The sequence below is a fragment of the Thunnus thynnus genome, chromosome 6, assembly GCF_963924715.1.
Source record: "Thunnus thynnus chromosome 6, fThuThy2.1, whole genome shotgun sequence".
In the NCBI taxonomy this organism is placed as follows: domain Eukaryota; kingdom Metazoa; phylum Chordata; class Actinopteri; order Scombriformes; family Scombridae; genus Thunnus; species Thunnus thynnus.
The window spans coordinates 10,372,544-10,392,171 of NC_089522.1; the positions used below are offsets into that span (position 1 = coordinate 10,372,544).

General features: G+C 38.3%; 2 protein-coding genes across 3 annotated transcripts in view; one reads left to right on the forward strand and one right to left on the reverse strand.

The window, feature by feature from the left end:
• LOC137184191 (oxysterol-binding protein-related protein 2-like) overlaps positions 1-5,025 on the forward strand; it is a 29,343-nt gene extending 24,318 nt beyond the window's left edge. For both annotated transcript variants that reach the window (XM_067591636.1, XM_067591637.1), the window contains exons 13-14: positions 143-233; positions 892-5,025. In XM_067591636.1, coding sequence (XP_067447737.1) covers positions 143-233; positions 892-994 — 194 coding nt within the window. In that variant the 3' untranslated portion in view covers positions 995-5,025. The remainder of the gene's footprint in view (positions 1-142; positions 234-891) is intronic.
• A 1,848-nt stretch (positions 5,026-6,873) lies between these two features.
• The window catches only part of bsna (bassoon presynaptic cytomatrix protein a), a 50,013-nt gene continuing 37,258 nt past the window's right edge, over positions 6,874-19,628 (reverse strand). The window contains exons 12-14 of the mRNA XM_067591639.1: positions 18,812-18,948; positions 18,400-18,490; positions 6,874-13,637 (exon numbers count right to left, since the gene is read on the reverse strand). The gene's annotated coding sequence lies outside the window, so the exon portion shown is untranslated. The remainder of the gene's footprint in view (positions 13,638-18,399; positions 18,491-18,811; positions 18,949-19,628) is intronic.

Consider the following 19,628-nt stretch of genomic DNA (forward strand, 5'->3'; position numbering starts at 1 on the left):
TTGATCCAAGTGTTTAAAGAACAATGCAAACAATGTTATTACCCTGAAATGAAGAATCTATTCTAGCACACATCTCTTTTACTTAATTCACAAACTCAATGGCAGCAACCAGCAGACATGTGACTGTGTTGTTCTCGTGCAGATGACGCCAGTCGAGAGAAAGAGAGACTGGAGGAGAAACAGAGAGCTGCCAGAAAGGAGAGAGCCAAGAATGATGAAGAGTGGTCTACAAGGTAGGAAACACACACACACACACACACACACACACTTTGAATAAGCCAAAAGTCATTATGTATTAATTTATTTAAGCTTTATTTAAACAGACGAGGTTGGCTGCACTTTTACATCAACACCCTGTTAGACTGAGAACGAAAAACAAGAGCAGAGACGAACAGAACCAGATAAATCAAAGCTGTCTCAGGTAGAGAAGGATAATCTCTTAATCAGAGATGAGGTGGGATGTGGAGAATAAAAAGCAAACAGGAAAGAAATCTCATATTTACATGCAAAAAACCCATAAAGACATTTAGTTTATGGTATCGTGACTTTCAGCTTTCCTTCATCTTCTAATTAATGACATTTCCAAATTAAATTAATATAAGAAAAAATTATAGCAATATTCTGAATTTGGCATTTGTAGCTGACACTTTTAGGTCCTGCGTGCTTAAACATTTCCTGTCAGGGTTTTTCAGATTTCACATAATTTCATCCTCCACTTGCTTGATAATGTCACATAACATAAAATGATAATAGATATAAAAAACATGCAGCATTTAATAACACACAAAATGAATCAAACAGGAGAAAACAAACAAACCAGACAAATATCTCAAATGTTGCCCCTTGTGAGACGTTTTTGTGTGAACCTGCAGCACTTTGTGTGTTTTTCAGTTGGTTCCAGATGAGCACCAACCCGTACACCGGCTCCCAGGACTGGAACTACAGCGGTGGCTACTTCAATAGGAACTACCATGACCTGCCCGATATCTACTGATAGCCCGCCAGCCTTCACCCTCCTCCTCCTCCTCTTCCCTCTCCTATAACCCGCAGTGATCTGCCTGTCAAAAATCGGACATGTTCAGAATGCATTTAAAAACCCACCTTCATCTTACTGCCTTCAACGTCACCTCCTTTCTCTGTAAAACTTAACACACCCAGCGCATTGGAAGGATGTACAAAGAAGCCAAATGCCTGTCACTTCTCTCAAACAGCAGCTTGCCTTGATGTCTATTGAGTCTTCAGGTCTTTTTTTAACATGTCAAGGACTTTACACCATCTTCAGTCTCATTCTCATCACCTCTGTGTGATTTTTTGTCACCTAACGACCAGCAAATGTCTCCCATCTCTCTGTCCCAGCATCGTTCAGAGCACAATAACCATTTTATTCCTGACCAGTCCCAGTGGCAGAGAGTTGGTCCGATCTGAATGTGTAACGTCTTTACAATCAAACTCTCTCCTCTGAGGAAACCGCCAGCCAAGCCTCTGCATTTAAAAACAGTCACATGGGTCATCGAAGAGTAAAAAAAACAACACGAACGCAGGACATTATAATCACAGTGATTAATGGACATGGAGGGAAACCCAGTCAACGGGGAAATCAGGGATGTGAATGCTCCTTTGACTGAAGATGGATCATGAGGATGATTTTCTTTCTTTTTGGAAACTTTTTTTAAGACACAAACACTCAAAAAAAATTAACATGGATGTGTTTAAGGAACAAAATTATAAAGATTTATTGTGTAATAAATATGATTACCTTGGTTAGGACCAATGGAAAGCAGACATTACTGTCCATGTGTCATATCCCTGAAGCATTTAATATCCACTGTTACTGTCCCAACACACTCCACGCAAGGTTTATGCATCAAGACAACTACTAGAAAACTGATGCTTCCTCGACAGCAGAGTGGAATGTTTAGCTTGAGTGAGACCAGACGAGAAACCACATGAGATCTGATGTTTTCATCTGCATTGAAACAGGAGAGAAAAAACCCCAAATGAATGAATGTTTCTGTGCGGCGGTTTAACTGTGCTGGCTGCAAAGTCATAGCTGAGCTTTACTGATATGAAGACAGGCGCCACACAAGTGCAAAAAAAAAAAAAAAAATCAGATTTTGTTTTCACCATCTGGTTCGTTCACATCGACATGGCTGAGGAGGAAATAGACAGAAGTCCCCAGAAGTCAGCAGCTGGTGTAGGTCCGATGTGGAGCTGCAGGACACTTCAGCTGACTGTGTGAGCTTAAATCTGAGAGATCAGATTTAAGTAGAAGTGACATGTAATTGTAGCACTTTGCTAACCAGAAAAGAAATTTGGAAAAAAATCAGAAAACCAAAAATCTTTTGTCAGTTTAACAAGAGTAAGAACCAGATCAAATCTGTGCCTGCATGTAAATCTGAACCCCCGAAGACTAAATTCACCCCCACAGAAGAAGAAGACGTTTAATCCCCAAATTAGACACGCTGAGATCGATTAACAGTGATGAAATAAATAAGAACAGAAACAATAAATACACATTCATTGTGTGAATGAGTGTATAAATATGTACAGACACTTTAAGCCATATTAACGACAGGAAAGAGTGGATTTGCTGTGTGAATGATGGGAATTTGACAATGTTAACCCTCAAGATTGACATTATTATTAATCTTACTGTCATTATAGCATGATTTAAAAAAAGAAAGCATTACTCATGTCTGTAATATAATGTAACACACCGCGTGAGATATTCTGCTCTACGAATAGATGGATCGAATGTTAGAGCGAGTGTCGCCTTCTTCTCCTGAGGCTGATTGTAGTGAAAAGGAGGCTGGCGACAGATGATCAGCACATCGAGTTTTTAATTTCCAAACTAAATTTAATGAGGAAAAAAAAGAGAAATGTACTTTAATGAACTTTAGCACAAATAAATAAGATTGTTGACGGCTCTCCAGCTGATGCAGTGATCTGTAGTATTTTGGAGCTGAACTCTTGATGTACAGAAACTTGTAAGACATCCTGCGCCGTGTGTGTGTGTTTTTCTCTGCACATGTTTCGAATCATGTTTAAACTGAACACCAGACATGAGCTACAACATCATTATACCCAGGAAATATTTGGACTTAAGCTGTTATCTCTTATATTTAGATAGTTGACTCTCAGTATTTTGCGTTACATTCCAGCTGAGCAGGACTCAAATTTCCACTCGAGAGTAAAATCCACATGCAGATAAAATGAATCTAAATTCTGCTGACGAGAAACCAAACCGCATGCAAACACCTGAAGAAAAAAATTTTTTTATTTTGTACATAGTAACCCATGAACCCATATTACAGAGCTACAGATAAAATTATAGCTGCAAGCATGAAGACAGTTTAAAATTTGTTGGTTTACTCTTGTTGAAGCAGATAAGAACCGTTTAAAGTTGTTTTTTTTTAATGGGACTGGCTCATATAAACTCCTGGTTCACCTCACGTCAGAATGTTAAGTGAAAACCGTGTCTACACAAAACCTGCAGACCTGTTTGCACTGGTGAAAATGTGGCTTTTTGACAGCAAACACCGCTGGAGCTACCCAGTTGCAAGAGCTGTTTTTTTTCTTTTAGGTTGTACTCCTTTTCAAATAACATGTAACAGAGTTTTAATTCTCTCCAGTACTCGTCCTGCATCGGTTGACTGGTTTTCAGAAGTCTTATGAACACAAAATATATACAAACTATACACACACACACACACGTTTTCACCAGTGCATTTAGGATCTATGATGTATTCCACAATGACTCTATGCAACTTTTGCACCTCAACATGAACAGTACATGTCTGACCTGTTATTGTACAGTAGCTTTACATTCCCCTTACTCCCAACAACACACACACACACACACACACACACACACACACACACACACACACACACACACACACACACAAACAACCTCTCTGCTACTCAGATGTGTCTCCAAATAATGACTCTGCCTTCATAGTTTATCTTAATATATTCCAGGTAATTGGAAATTATTTGAACTTGTTGAACTACTTGGCACTACAGCCAGGCTTTCATCACATCTTGGATCAACTTAACTTTTCATATGTGTCTGTTTTTAAAAATGTATTTCCGTGTCCTGCTTAGTGCCTGCATTTTCCCGTTTACCTTTTTTCTTTCTCTCTCTTTTTTTTTTTATTCATGTGTATTATTTATGATGTTTGAGGTTTTATGACAGAATTCTGTGGTGTCGTCTTTTTTTTTTGTTGTTGTAGCTAATCCAAACAGCTCTTAATTTCTCTTTTGCTTACAAATCTGAACTGTTTTCTAGAGGAGCCGAGTGTCTAATCAGTTTGAAGAGAAAATCACTCACCAGCTTAAACACTTGTACATTTTGTCTGAGCCTGTTATATCTGTCAGATTTACTAGCAGTAACAGTGTGTAGGTACAGACTTTGTGTTCCCATTGAAAACTCTTTTGGCTGCTAAAATCCTGAATTTGGTTGTTTTCCTACCTGGAAAATCCCTAATTTTTTTTTTCAACATGTCATTAAAAATCTTACAAACACTACTAAAGTCGCACTGTCACAGTCGGGTGCAAACTGTCCATGTTGAAAAGTAGTTCAGAGTGTAAAAGTAATTCCAGCTGGTTAAAATGGTACATATGAAACTGTCACATTCATCTGTGCTGATTCAGACTCGACCTGTTACAAGACTAATGCTCTGACATTAAAGTAGATGTAGGTTTTATGTTGCTTCCAGTGTTGGTTATTTCTTTAAAAGTCTTCTGTTGAATTTTACCCTCCTTCTCTTGGACTGTATCATGTGGTTGTCGATGTTATATATGTGTACAAGTGCTGCACAAGAGGTAATCACAAGCAAAATGGCATATTATTTTGTGCAACTGATTTATTTTTATAGTATTTAAACCGTTTTTTGGTGAGAATGATGTACCAGATGTTTTATTTGGAGGTGGGGGGGACTGTCAGGGGGTCGTATCCATACTGTGGACAGCTTGGTAGATTCATGAACGTGGGAAATGTCTACTAATAAAATCCTAATTTCAGTTTTTGACCATGTCTCCTTCTTTTTAAATCAAATTACAATCACACAATCACACAAACTGAGAAAGTGTGAGGAAGTTCCTGAATTTCCTTACCTGTCTGTTGCACTGAAGATGTAAATATATAAAAACAAGTCACAAGTATATACTTTTATTCATTGAAAAGGCTCAGTAGTGTCTAAAGTAGCTGGACTCTGTAGTTTTTAGCAAATGTTACTCAAACAGCAGTAAATGATATATTTGTTGGAGATTATTTTTAACTGTGGATTAATACACATTTGGTGCTCTAGTGAGTATTTTACAGACTCCGTGTTCTTGTCAATGAAGGAAAATTTCATCTGATGTGTTTTTATGAGTTTTGACCAACAGTTCAGGTCTATGGCACAGAGGAGTAAGACATATCAGGCTTTGGCTATAGATACTTGTTAGGATCAATTGATTATTGGTTTTGGTGTTAATGTGGGATACCAGGTTTATCCTTTAAACAACGTTTGAACACAACACACATCTTATTACCTTTTAAAGGATATGTTCACAATTTTTCAAGCCTGTCTTAGAACAAATAGTCAGGTGCAACATGGTTTTCTGGCTGTTATCATCCCTCCTGTTCATACTGACCATTAAGAGATGTCTTCATAATGCACCTCTAATGCAATAAAAGATGGGGAGCAAAATCCGCTGTTCTCCTTCTGTGGAAAAATGTAGTTTTTAAGTTTATCTGAAGTTAATGAGCCTTCAGCAGTCTGGACTGAAGCAACTGGGTATCTTCCACAGTTAGTCCCTTTAGTGTGAAATGTGTTTCCACAGGAAGTGTTTTCTCACTGAGCTGCAGTGAAGGCTTAGAAACATAAAGAGGTGATTATATACTAAAATCACTGCCAAAAGTATTTGTAATTAATGAACTTAACCACAAAGCAATTGCCACACAGACAATCTGAGGTAAACAATTGCCCAGTTTTCCCAGTAGTTAATTCAGCCTCAATACTGACAGAAAATGCAGAGTTTAAGTAACTGGTCGTTCCAATTTAGGAGGAAAACTAGGACAAACCCCCACCTCCCCCCAAAAAGCTTCAGTGCTAAATAATTATATTTCCTGCTCCCCCTTGTGGATAATTCTTTAAAAGCAACTTTTAATGCTTTGAGCACCACAAATGAAATTCCTCCTTCTTTCACCTCCAGTGTGTTGTGGTGGAGGCAGAAATCTCAGACGCATTTCTCCAAACCATCTTTTGTAATGTGGGTAGATTTAAAAATTCAGATTTAACAGTGACCCAAAATGTTCATCAACTGATCACTTTGTATGATCGCTATTGTTTCCTACATATGATGATAAACACATACACACACTCAGTATGGCAGCCTATTGTGGGATGAATTAAACTCATGATGCAATAAGAAACAAAAGAATAACTTGCACAACTGTTTTTTTTGTTTTTATGTATTTGTCTTTTATTTATTTTTCCTGATTGAAATGTATTGTAAGGTCATAATTTGTCATTCATCACATTACATGGCATGATGCACCAGGTCTACTACACCCATTTACAGGAGGAATACACGGAAACATACACAAGGTTTTACAATGGGGAAACAGGAAGTTTAGCTCATTGCACTTACAACAGTGAATGGAACATTTTGTTGTCATTTTTAGGCTCTCGACTTTTTTCTGTATTATATTTTCACCTTCTTTTTCTTCTTTCAATTGGGTTATTTTTTTTTTTCTTTACACATCTCCATCATTCAATTCACCCCATCTCTACATCAGTCTGTCCACCCCAAAAATTACATGGAAGCCAGAAAATTTCCCTTTTTTTTGTTTTTGATGTCATCTCGTTTTACAAACACAACATGTATAGAAACTCTACACAGACCAATATGTTTTTTTGTTTTTTTTTTATATCCGAATACAACTTTTTTTTATCATTTTTTAACAGTCTGCACGAGCCAGCCACATACGTACACAATGCAATTTTTGTAATTTATTATTCAAATCAACAACTGCTCTGGTTTGTTATGTAGTTTTTGTTAGTTTTTATACACAAAAAGCACAAGTTTGGGCAGCGAGGTTCAGGCTTGCATACGCTCCAGCTTGTGTCGCTGTGTGGTGTGCAAAGGCCTCTCTCGTACCCATGTGCATGTGTGTGTCTGTGTGTTCGTGTTGTGGTATGTTAGCATCTTTGAGATTTACATGTTGTACAGAACATGTCCTTCATGGCAATTACATGTTGTTGTTGTTGTTAGTTCAAAGCGGACTCTGGTTGGTTCTCATCTGGTATTTACACTGGAAAAAAGATGGCAGCCTGTGAGGTGGGAGGTCAAAGAGGTTCAAAAGGTCAAAGGACGGGTAGGGAGGGTGGGGGAGGTGTCCAGGTCATGCACTTGTAATTTTACTTTGATGATTCATTACAGGTGAAAAATGAATAAACGCTCCCTGATGATTTTACGGTGAATGATGGACTTCGTAGTTTTTCTCTCATGGTTTTGTTTGTTTCAGCATTCTCTCTCTCTCTCTCTCTCTCTTCTTACAACCTCTCACCTATGAAACATTTACTTTTTCTATATTTATATATTTCATGAATTTCAAAACCTTTCTCCGGTCCTACTATATGTCGACTGTCTGTACGACCGACAGCAAGAGCAGTGGTGACAGTTTCTACACTACGTACTGTACAAGCACTGTATGCTACCTTTTTGGTTAGAAACACACACACACACAGCCCGGGTTTCCATTCTAAGCTGCATTTAAATACAGTCGGCTCAAAGAAGCTCCGTTTTTAACTCTTTGTGTCAGTTTTTTCTTTTGTGGCTGTACAATCAGAAAAGAAAAAGGTTAATTCAAAGACAAAACGTCTGCACAGATCTGAGAAACGTTTGCACAAACAAGTCAAAAACCTAATTCTGAAACCAGATCATTACCACAAAGGATCAAAAATCTGATTCTCTGACTGTGCATAAATGCAGCCTTATTGCTGAGACTTTGATGTCGGATTCAAAGACTTGTTAAGCCGCTGAGAGTTTTCTCTTTCTGGCTTCATGTCTGTAAATCTGACCCTTTGTGTTCTATTGCAAACTAATAAACACTAGAGTTTTGTTCCAAAACACATTTTTGATGCAAAGTATATTCTAATTTCAAAACTTCATAGTTTTATAAATGCAGATTTTCATTCACTCACACTCTGTTTTTTGGGGGCGACGTACTTGTAGAATTTCAAATTGTGATTTGCAATCTTGATTTGGAACATAACTCCAAGTTTTATTTGTTTTTTATTGTCTATATTTGTGCTTCAAACACCTCTGAAAATCCAGGCTGTGGACTGGTGATTTTGCCCACTGGTGATTGCTGTGGTCTCAACTGAAGTCCGTTCTGTTCCTGGATATACAGACACCTACAGAGTATAGACAGAGACCACTGCTGGCTGGAGGGCAGTAACAGGATGGCTTTCTTCAGTGACCAGTATTGTAGTATAAAAGCCCTTGCTGCTATGCATATTTAAGTCACCTTCAGTGGCTGTATTCACACAGGAGCAAAAACATGTGACATTTTGAACACGTTTCGACACAGATCTTATTATTTACTTTATGGCTGTGTAATTCAAATATTACACATTCCCTCTAGTTAACAGCAGCCATGGGAAGATCATATCTGTGACCTAAAGTGTTGAAAATCCCGTTTGTTGCACCTGCATAAATCTCTCCATTATTTTCTATTGTCTTTTGAACATCTCCATCGTGATGCTGCATTTAGTGTGTACTTTCCTGAGGCAAAAGTGATTGAGGAACATTTTACTGAACTTTTTTTTTTTTTAAAAACTTCCAAAAAACATACGACATACAATAGAGGAAGTTGGTATTAATTTGGGTGACTTTAAACTCTCTCTCATATTGTTTGTTCTACTTTGACACTTGTTGTCTAATTTAAGCTTTTGTGGTGAAGTCACTGATCTGGTGGCAGTGTACAAGTGAAGTGGTCTCTCCAGACTCGGTGCTGTCTGGTAGGGCCACGTGCAACTTAACAGACTGAAGGAGAACGACCCGATCCAAACAGAACCAGAATAATCAGACTCTTAATCCTGAAGCTGAATTTCACTCTACAGAAGCCAAAAAAAAGGAGGTTTATTCTAACAAGTATTATGACCACTTATCTTGTACTTAAAGAAGGCTGAGGGAAAATTACATCAGTAGATTTAGAAAGTTGGGAAATTTCACCTCTGAAAATTAAAAATCAATTGCTTGTGTTACACAAGAACCAGAAACCTACAATGTCTGAGTTTCTGAGATAAAATAAACTGGATTGCAGATTTTTATGTTTAGGCAGACTCAAAAAATGTATCCTCTACATTGTTTTTTTCAGATTTACAGAGTCCAGACAATCTGATTATTGTGGTTGTGCATAAATCCAGTGATAGATAACATCTGTATAAACATAATTTCTCACTCTTTTATATGACTTCAAACCTTAAAATTTCTTCTTTCTTAAAGCCCAGCAAGCTTTTTATCCCCTCTCAGTATGATAAAATAAATTCTTAAATAGATAAATCATCTAATAAATGTTTCACAAAAAAATAAATACTAACTTCTTTTACACTGTTTCACTGACTTGTTAGGCTGCTGCAGGAGTTGCAAAGGAGTCGGGAGTTCATTTCAAATTTGTATCTTTGCAAATAACTTCTTTATAATTGCAGTGCTGCAGCGTGCTGCTACCAAACCTGCAACTAAAATTCCTCCCCCCCCTCTCTGGAGTAGAGAAATCAACGTTCCACGGTGTATTTAGCTTATGAATCTTATGTCTTAGCAGTGGCGTGGCAGTGCACCTTCACACACACACACACACACACCCACACACACACGCACACACAAACGTGCGCGCGTGCACATGCACACAAACAGTCACTACCACACTGGTTAGTTCAATTTAGGAATGCCTTGACTAGTGCTTCCCTAGCAGCCTACAGCAGTGTTTTAGTCAAATATAATCTATAAATTTTAGTATCTATAATGTGTATATATTTGAATTTGAACTGGTTTTATATAAACATCTTTTTAAATGCTTCTCTCTCTGTAAAACAACAATAAGTGCACATTGAGGTACCCGATCACTATGAATTTTGAGCTATGGTCATCAGAATAAAAAGAAAAGAAAGGAGGAGCTTTTCTTCTTCACCCCTGAGCAGACACAAACCACATTAGGGAATATACTGAAATCAGTTTTTTTTATATAAATTATATATTATATATAGTTATATATGTATATCTTTCTCTATAAATTTCTGGACAATGTTTCTGTATATCAAGTTAACCCCTGCTTAAACCAAAACAAAACAAGATGGCTGTCAGCTGCTCAGGTGTGCTCATGACAGCAGGGATCTATCGCTGTTCTTGCTCGCTGCCTTGTTCTTCTTAGTTTTATGGGAGAGACATTGCAAATATCTCTTATAATAACCAGCACATGGGGCTACTGCTTATTGTGTAGCAATTATTTCTAACAGTATGGACATTTTTGTGTTCATTTTTATGCAGGTTCCCATTAAAACACATTATTGTCAAATGAGAATCACTGACTTCCCTAAAACAAAACAAAAAAAAAAACTTTGTTGGCAGGCAATTTTTGGTATTTTGAAGAATTTCTACTTCATTAAACATTTTAATTGGAAGCAGAGGGATCCTACCGTCTCCTCATTTACCCTTCCAGCTCTGAAACCATGTTCCTTCCATTTCCCAGCTGTCATGAACACACCATTAGAGAGAGCCTTTGGCTGTAGAGATTCCCAGTTTGGGAGGGGAGGGGACCCTGAACACAAGTAATATAAAGACCCTTCTTATTATTATCTAACTTACAGGTGACCTACTGTATATTACACACAAACAAAGAAAGAAACAAAGAATCTCCTTATTTTGATCTATGACAAATGCCAAAATAAAGCAATCTTGATATAAGAACAACTGAGGTATGATAAACAATGACTGTGTGTCTGTTTTCCCATTTGTGTTTCACATCCCATTTCTTTCCTCATGTTTCTGTTTTCCAAATATGATTCATTGCATAGAACGACTGGAGATGAGAGGTCGCCTCTTCTGCCCACCATATTTGCTGTGGTTGAACTCGTGTTTGTCTTGTTTTCTTTTCTTTTCCACATTGGATGATGGCCGTTAAATACACGCATACAGAACCCCCACACACATACATACAAACATTAGGAACAGAACAATATAGAGGTGACTTTGAGGTTTTCTGCGCCGGGCGGCATGCGAAGGTTCCCAGCGAGCGTTCACACAGACAATATACAGCAGAAGTTGGTTGGTTCGTTGGTTTTGCTGAAGGCCTCTCAATGTTTGGCCCGACAGTATGTTTTGAGTACCGAACCGCAGATCCCACAATGCACTGCAGGAGCAACAGCAGGAGAACACTGACCTGAGAAGTTTACATGACAACTGACAGTCTGAGAGAGGGGTTCAGGGGTTGGGTTACAGGTCTGGACGCCACCACGATAGAAAATGAAAAGTTAAAAAAAAGGCGAGTGACTTCGTGACACAACCAAGTGTGTTATTTTTGGTTCCTCAGTCACAGGAGTGCTGATTTTTTTTTCCTTTTTGACACCATTTTCATGTGTGCTTTCACGTGCACTGTGCACATTTGACAGAGTGAAGACACATGCTGATACACACTGATGTGTACGGAGCTCAGCTGAGCTTTTTGCAGACTACCAATAAACGTCCATCTTGGAGGGTCCGATGGATCACATCGAAACCCAAACCCCTGCAGGTGACGACGTCAAGTTCAGTTCTGCCGCGATGTGTGACTGGTCTGCTTTTCAGTGCCTCTCTGCTGCCCTGCAGTGCTTTCAGATCAGACTCCAGCTGGATAATACAAGCAGCCAATCACTCCGATCCACTGATTGATTGACGACGCTGATGTCTCACTATTGGTTGGAGGAGAAGATCTGGGTGGTACGTGTTGTTTATAGCTCCTGCTCTCTGATGTATTAGTACAGCAGTAGTAAAATATTGGAGTAGGTTTGGTGGTACATTTTTAAGTCAGACTTGAGCGGTACATCAGTGGTAAGTTAGACAGACGGAGGCAACACGTTTCTGTTCCACCAACTACTGAAATGACACAAGATTGTGCTCTTCCTTATCTCTTACTCTATTGCTTTTATAATTATTGATAATAAATAAGAGTCTGAAAATTGACAGGAGGCATGATGAAGGTAACAAAACAATACAAAACATAAATTAATGAAAAATAATATCACAAACAATTATCAAAACCAAAGTTAATTTAAAAAATATAAATCAATCTCACTGTGGCCAGTGTTCCAGCTGATATTACTACATAAAAAAGGCTGTGATGGAAAAAAAAAGTGTTTGGGGGATGTAATAAAAAATACTTTTACTTAAAAATAAAACATTTAAAAATGGTTAAGGCGATATTGGTAACCTGCAACGTAAAAACCAGGCAAATAACTAAATTATAAAAAGAACACAAGAGGTGATAACCTACAACGACATGAGAAATATCTGAGAGCCAAACATGGAGCAGTTGGAAAAACTCCCATCACCACAAGCACTGCAGGTAAATGTTGTCTTAATGGCTTTGTAATGGCTGAAAAACAACCCAACCACATACGGCTTCACTCTGAATACCACCGAAAACACAAAAGACTCGTCTTACTCCTGTGTGTTGCTTCAGAAATCTCTCTTCCTTGTTACTGTTTACGTCGTCTAGCTAAGATGTGTTTCCCAGTGTCTTTATGGCCTCTGTTAAGTAACGATGAACAGTGTAAGGTCTTGGATATAAAGTTCCATGCATTCCAAATTCCTACTTTTTTTTTTTTCAATCCGCTATACATTTCTTTAAAGACATGGCAAGTTGAGGATTGTTGGGCAGGGATTAGAAAGAAAGAAGAATCGGCATTCAAGAAATGCAGAGAAGTGAGGAAGAGGAGGAGCAAAGGTTTTAACAGTTCCAATCTGGAATGTAGATAGAAACAGAGGAAACCGTGGAAAGAGATGCATGCCGACACACTTGTTCTCTGTGCGACGGCTGCATCGTTGTCATTGTCTTATTCATTCAATGTGACATTTCCATTTCTCGATTTCCTTCTCAACAGGTGATGAAACAAGAGGTCTTTAGTACCAGAAAAACCTGCAGTACTTCAGCTAGTTTCATTCCATTTTCCCTGCTCTTTTTTTCCTTTGAAGAGAGATAGGAAAGAGAAGAGAGCCTCGTTTGTTATTAGTTTGAGCACAGGACTGTGAAATCGAGGATCCTAGCATGCCACCAAGCCTGTGGTGAAGCTACCGTTTCCTTTATACTCTTAGCAGGAAAAAGCAGCTCTCATATAAATGGTGGAGTCGTCAGCATACAGGCGTAGAACTGCATCACCTCCTTGTTTCCTTCGATTGAAGCTGCAGTTAAATCCACGTAGTGGCAAAAACCCAAACTTTTTCTTTGAACTTTTGGCCGCCAGTTGCTCTTTTGTAACGAAGGGGCAGAGATGTGTCTAACTGCTACAGGATGGTTTTAGGACTCCACGGTAGTTGGGGTCGGTTCTTTGGCTGGGGATGCTGGATGACGAGGGTAGTCCTCCTGAAGATAAATGTTGGCTTGGAATGATCTGTGGAAAAACAACATTAATGTAGTCAAAAATACTGAATATGAACTATTGGATGCTGCCTCTGTGTGTTTAAAGTTATTAATTACACACATATTATATAATAATAATAATAGTGATAAGAATGACAAAGATACAAAAGAAGCCTGTCTACTCACATGAAGGTTGATGGCAGTATAGAGTTGTATTGGTGTAAAAATGAAGTTGGCCACTAGATGGCGTATAAGTATAAGACATGAAATGCTGATGTACAGTACATATGAAGCGCTCTCAGTTATCCAGCTCATGAGATTTTTGTCATTAGAACTTCGGACAACTGTATTTCTGATCTGATCAGATTCGATTTTGCAAGTTTTCTCTTAATTTTTCCATAAATAAAATGGGAGACATATCCTGAGGTAATAATGGGGATTACATGTATATTAGTTTATTGCCCTTGATTTTCATTTCTTCCATTGTATGTATACTGCTTTTTTAAATTTCTGTAATGCCTTGTTTCTGCATCCATCTGTATTAACTCATTTTATTTGTGCCAGTATTTTGTAATATTTGTTTTCAAAGGGGTTACATATTCACCATTGCATTCACAGTATTAGTGCAGCGAAGGGTTCTTGCTGTACAATACCTTTGTTGTAAGAATTTAAAAGTAAGGTCTGCAGGTAGACCTGGGAAAGATGCTTGTCAAATCAAAAAGTTTTCTGTTTGCTAATAAAATTGAAAGTGTCTCATATTTGTGTTTAGAAAGCTCACAGTACACAGGCATCTGTCTTCAGTCATTCATCTTTGCATATCAGCATCTAGTCAGATTTTTCATTTGTTTATGATAGGAAGATTCTACCATCGGATCTGTCTACAATTGTAGCTGAAAATAACAATAATCATGATCTTCTGAGGCAGCTGTTTGAGAAAAGCGATGTCTGTGTCTCTTATAGGATTGATTTCTCCTTTCATGATTGAATAGACATCAAAGCTGAAAATCATGCTGTCTTTTAAACAGCAAACAACAAAAAGAGTCAAAGATATAAATGGAACTTTGGAAAAGGCCAAATTTTAAAATATTGTTCACATGCTTTTAGTGAGCATTCCCAGCAGGAACCAGCTGTACTAGGCAGCAGGAGATCGAGGTCAGAGATATTCCTGACATCTCCAGACACATTGACAGCCTGTGCTGACACAGCACCTGCCGACATAATGGGAAGGACGCATGTTATGTTGCTGCCTGAAATAACACAGGAATGAAGTCACTTGTGTGATCTGATTTGCTTCACAGCTCTGTGGTAGAGGCCTTTCGTAATGCAAACTGGTAGTGCTTAGTGTTCTCTGTCTTAGTAGTTGTTCAATGAAAATGTATTTGTAGGCTACTTTTGCAAACTGGGACCTCACAGACCTCTTTCCTTCTTTAGGCTAACAGGGCAAACAGAATGAGTGAGCGCTCCACTGTATATATAAATACTTCAGTAATTAGACCTGATGCAAAACACCTGTGTACTCCAACGAGCTCTGCCTGCAGCCGCTGTGGCCTCCAGTGTCTCTAAGATGTACTGTTTTTCAACCCTGTGTCCTACTAATTACATTTATATGCAAATATTCTGCATTAGCAATTTAGGCTCTGCATTCAGTGACATTACAGGAAGTAGAGTGAAATTTATATGGTGCAGAGAAAAGAAAGGCTGTTGAGGTGTGGATGGTGACAGGTGTATAAGTCCACACTGATGTCACAACTTCATGTCCTGTCTCAGACGAGTAGTTAGCGTTTCCATTTTTATTATTTAACCACAAACTTTCTCTCAACTTACCCAAGTGTTTTTGTTTAATTTAGCTTCCAAAAATTATTAACTTTCTCATATACTGAGGAAAACATTCTGTAAGCCTTGTTTCATCTATTTTGTTAATGCAAAACAGTTATTATTATTATTATTATTATTATTATTATTATTATTATTATTATTATTATTATTATTATTATTATTATTATTATTATTATTTATTCATATTTATTTCTTCGACAAATCAGCTTTGGGAGTCTACAATCACATGTCCATATTTTCTTGTTCCCTCCATTAACTCCTGTTTCCTTGTAGGTACCAAAATGGATATATGCATCTTAAAAAAAAAAAGAATCACTGCTTTCTGGTTTTATTTCCCACTGTGCCTGACCCAGATTAACTGCTCCAAACATGCTGTATATTTATATGTCGCCCAGCACCAGACTTAATCTGTTCCAGTGAACACAGACCCCCAAAGGGCTGGTACACAACACACAACACAACACACACACAGGCACAATGATGCACACAAAGATGTATGAATATATGCACACACACACACACACACACACACACACTGGCTGACTCACTGGACATAGAGAGGAGAGAGAAAAATGGAGGGAGGGAGCCAAAAAAACAAAACAAAAAAAAAAAAGTCCACTTTATGGCCAGAAGTATACGGACACCAGTAAACAATTGCCCCTTTCTTGATATGCCTGGACTCCAACCCAATCCAACACTTTTGGGAAGAACTGGAGTGCTCACTATGAGCAGAACCTTATCGCCCAACATCAGTGGCTGACTTCACTAAACGGGAGCAAATTCCTGCAACCAGGCTTCAAAATCTTGTTGAAAACCTCCCAGAGGACTGGGGGCCGTTAGAAGCAAAGTAAGTAATTTGGTCATATAGTGTAAAAGGGAGCAAGCAAGAGAAAGCAATGAGGGACACGACAAGCAAGAAAGAGACAGACTGGAGTTGAGAGAGCAAGACATTTTTCTCCTTGGGGGTAGGGGGCGTGAAAGAGAAAGTACTAATGGCAGGGACGGAGAACAAAAAGAGATTGTTACAGTAAAGTAAAAAGACACGCAGAGAGAGAAAGAGAGATGCTTGACAGGCAGAGGAGAACGAGGAAAGACAGCATGAAAGTGAGAGAGATGAAAAAGAAGAAAGAGCAGTGATGTTTGACAGCAGAAGCAGAGAGAGTTCTCTGCTGCAGTCACAGGAGGCGGTTAGTCAGCGCATGGCTGCACAGCACACAGAAAAACACACGGTCCAGGCTCGGTACATTATCTTTTATGGCACATATGCAACACGATGAAACACAATAGCCTCACCAATGTCTGTTCACCGCCCCACTGTGCATCAGAAGCTTCAAAAACCACAGTACCAAGGCAAATAGGCGGCACTTCGAATGAATAAAAAAAGCACGTAACAGATTTTCCTAACATAGCTGCTTGTATTTTTATAGCTCCAACTCACAAAACATCTTTTCTCCTACTACTCTATATCCTTTATTAGAGATGCCACATGCCATGAAATGAGCTGACATCACTCTTAAACATTAAACTGATTTGCATTGGCGTTTTGCATTGGCTGAACTTATCTGTAAACTGTTTACTGTCAACATATTTTATATATTTTGCTAAGATATGAACTCCTGGCAACTAAAGCATGATTACCTTTTTTATAGTTTTGTTTAGGCGACTCAGGAAAGCTGGTGGTTTGGGTCAAATATCGTTGCTTTGAAGCACCAAGTGGGGTGTTAACTTTTTGTTTCCTGAACCTTTTTAACACATGTTAAAGGAGTTGAAGATAATTCATATCAGAAGCCAATCAGAGTTAATACTTGGGTGTTTAGAAGGTTATTTTTGATAAGTTTCAAACAAACTCAACTCTCTTCTCTTCACTGTGAATTGTTTATCTCGCTGGTTTATATTTAGGCCTCGAGGTCTTTAGGTGTTCGTCACACCTCAGAGGCAAGTCTGACTTCTGTGATGTTGTTATCAAAGTGTAGATGAATGATCCCAAAAATATGCCATGACTATTTCTTTAACTTTAACAGGCCCTAAAGTGGAACGACATCACAGTCAGAACAACGCAAACAAATCAGGTGCTCCAAGAGACATTTCAGATGATCAGTCTTGCGGGAAATGGGGGATAAAAGGCAAACACTGGTACCAGTTTAAATTCATTTCTGTGCTGCTTTGTTTCATCAGAAACCAAAATGAGCTGAAAGCCTAATTCTGACTCTATTTGGAGTTTGATGTTTTCATTGTCAATTTACTCTAATAGGTTAAAATGATGCAGCGCTTCATAAATCACTGAAACGCTCTTGGAACAAGACTGACTTGTGCTGATTTGTTTCTGGCTGAGCTGACTGGAGGCTTTTAAAAGGCACAGAGCCCAGTGATGTGGAGCGGGCCGCAATATAACAGCTGCAACAAAACTGGCTTCAGACTGCGCTGCAGGAACAAGCAACACAAGTCTCCACATGACAAAAATGGAGATGGAGAATTACAGATGTACAAATAAATGTCCAGGAGAAATAAGCTATAAGGAAATTACGATTGTGCTCCGAGTACAGGACTTCTTCTCTAAGAGTTGTCTTTGTCCTCAGAATAATTCTTCATTTAAAAGAAACATATTGAGTTTTCGGGTGTGCTGAGTCATCCTGCAAGTCCAGTTACTGCTTAATATCACATGATCTGGATTATGTGAAAACTATATAGACAGACTGTTTGATTAACTTATCCACCAACAGTATACAAAATCGTAGGATTTGTACATTTCTGACTTTAGTGCCTCCTAGTGGTAGTATCAAGAAAGACGCTGTGGCATACAGCAGTACATACTTAATTAAATCAGTATTATAATGACAGGTGAACACAAATTATATACTCGATGTTTAGATTTTAACTAAACAGAATCAGGAGTGTGGTTTTCTACAGGTGAAAAGGAGCTCAATGGGATCAATTAGGCAAAGTAAAAGGTAACTTACTGTCTGCCTGCCAGAGAGAGCAGCGTGTTCTCTCTGCCAGTGTGCTCAGGCCTGAGACATGAAGTATCCGGAGGATTACAGTCCTTGTTGGCTGCAAGAGGAAGCAGCAGCATTTTAGACTGCATGTTTTTCTTAATAGAAACATTCACTGTCTGATACCTTGTTGAATGTTTGTGTAATTAGCGTTCACGGCAAGATCCAAGTCGTAATTATGACTGGGAAACCTTTTTCTGATATGTTTGATTTGAAGCTTAATAATAGAGAAGTGCCTGAAACAAACATGGATTCCTCATGTCAGCTTAAGTCCATTGTTCAAGGTAATTAAACCCACATCCACTGCATTTTTAACCCTTAACATGACTAACTCTGCAATTTTCCATCTCTATGCAGCATTAAACCAGCCAGTACTCACCAGTATGCTCAGCTCTCCTCTCTGCCCCCCTCGTCTCTCTCTCTCTTTCCTCTCTCTCTTTCAGTAAAACAAAAGCAGGGGGAACTTCACAGGTTTTTCTGGTACGAGGCCTCGTGGCTCCGTGATTTTACATAGTCCTGCAAATGCACAGATATATTCTGTCAGTTTTATTTTGTTTGAAGAGTTTTCACATTATTTTATCAACAGCACCACACTACATATTTAACAATAAGACACAGCAGTAAAACATCAGAGGACACATTTATCACCCAGTTTTATTCTGTTTCCTGAATCAAAGCCACAGCAGCCATGCAGGTTACTGTTACATAAATGAAAGAAAATATTAGAATCCAGAATTTACTTGAAATTTAAGAAAGCAACAAATAAGCTGCTAAATATAGCTGCTGTTAACATGACTGCAAAAGACTTAAAATTGTGTTGATTGTTAATAACTTGTGTATCTTTTGCAGGTTTGAATGTCATATGCACACTGTTTTGTATAAGGAACAATACATACAGCTTGGTTTGTCTAACACTGGGTCAAAATAATCATTTTTTAGTTTGGGTATATAAACCACCAGTAATATAAAAAATACACTAATACCAGGTCAAAACAACAGATACTTGTACTGAGTAAAGTTAAACCAATACTGCATCAGTGATATATTCATTTTTCATTGATCTGGGATTTTAAAACATCAAAACTTGTGAATTGTTTTTGTTTTTAAGTCACATGACTTTAGGAAGTCCGGTCTCAAGTAAATCAAATCTCACAGCAGTCGAGTCCAAGTCAAGCGTCTCTGTGGCGGTGATGTGT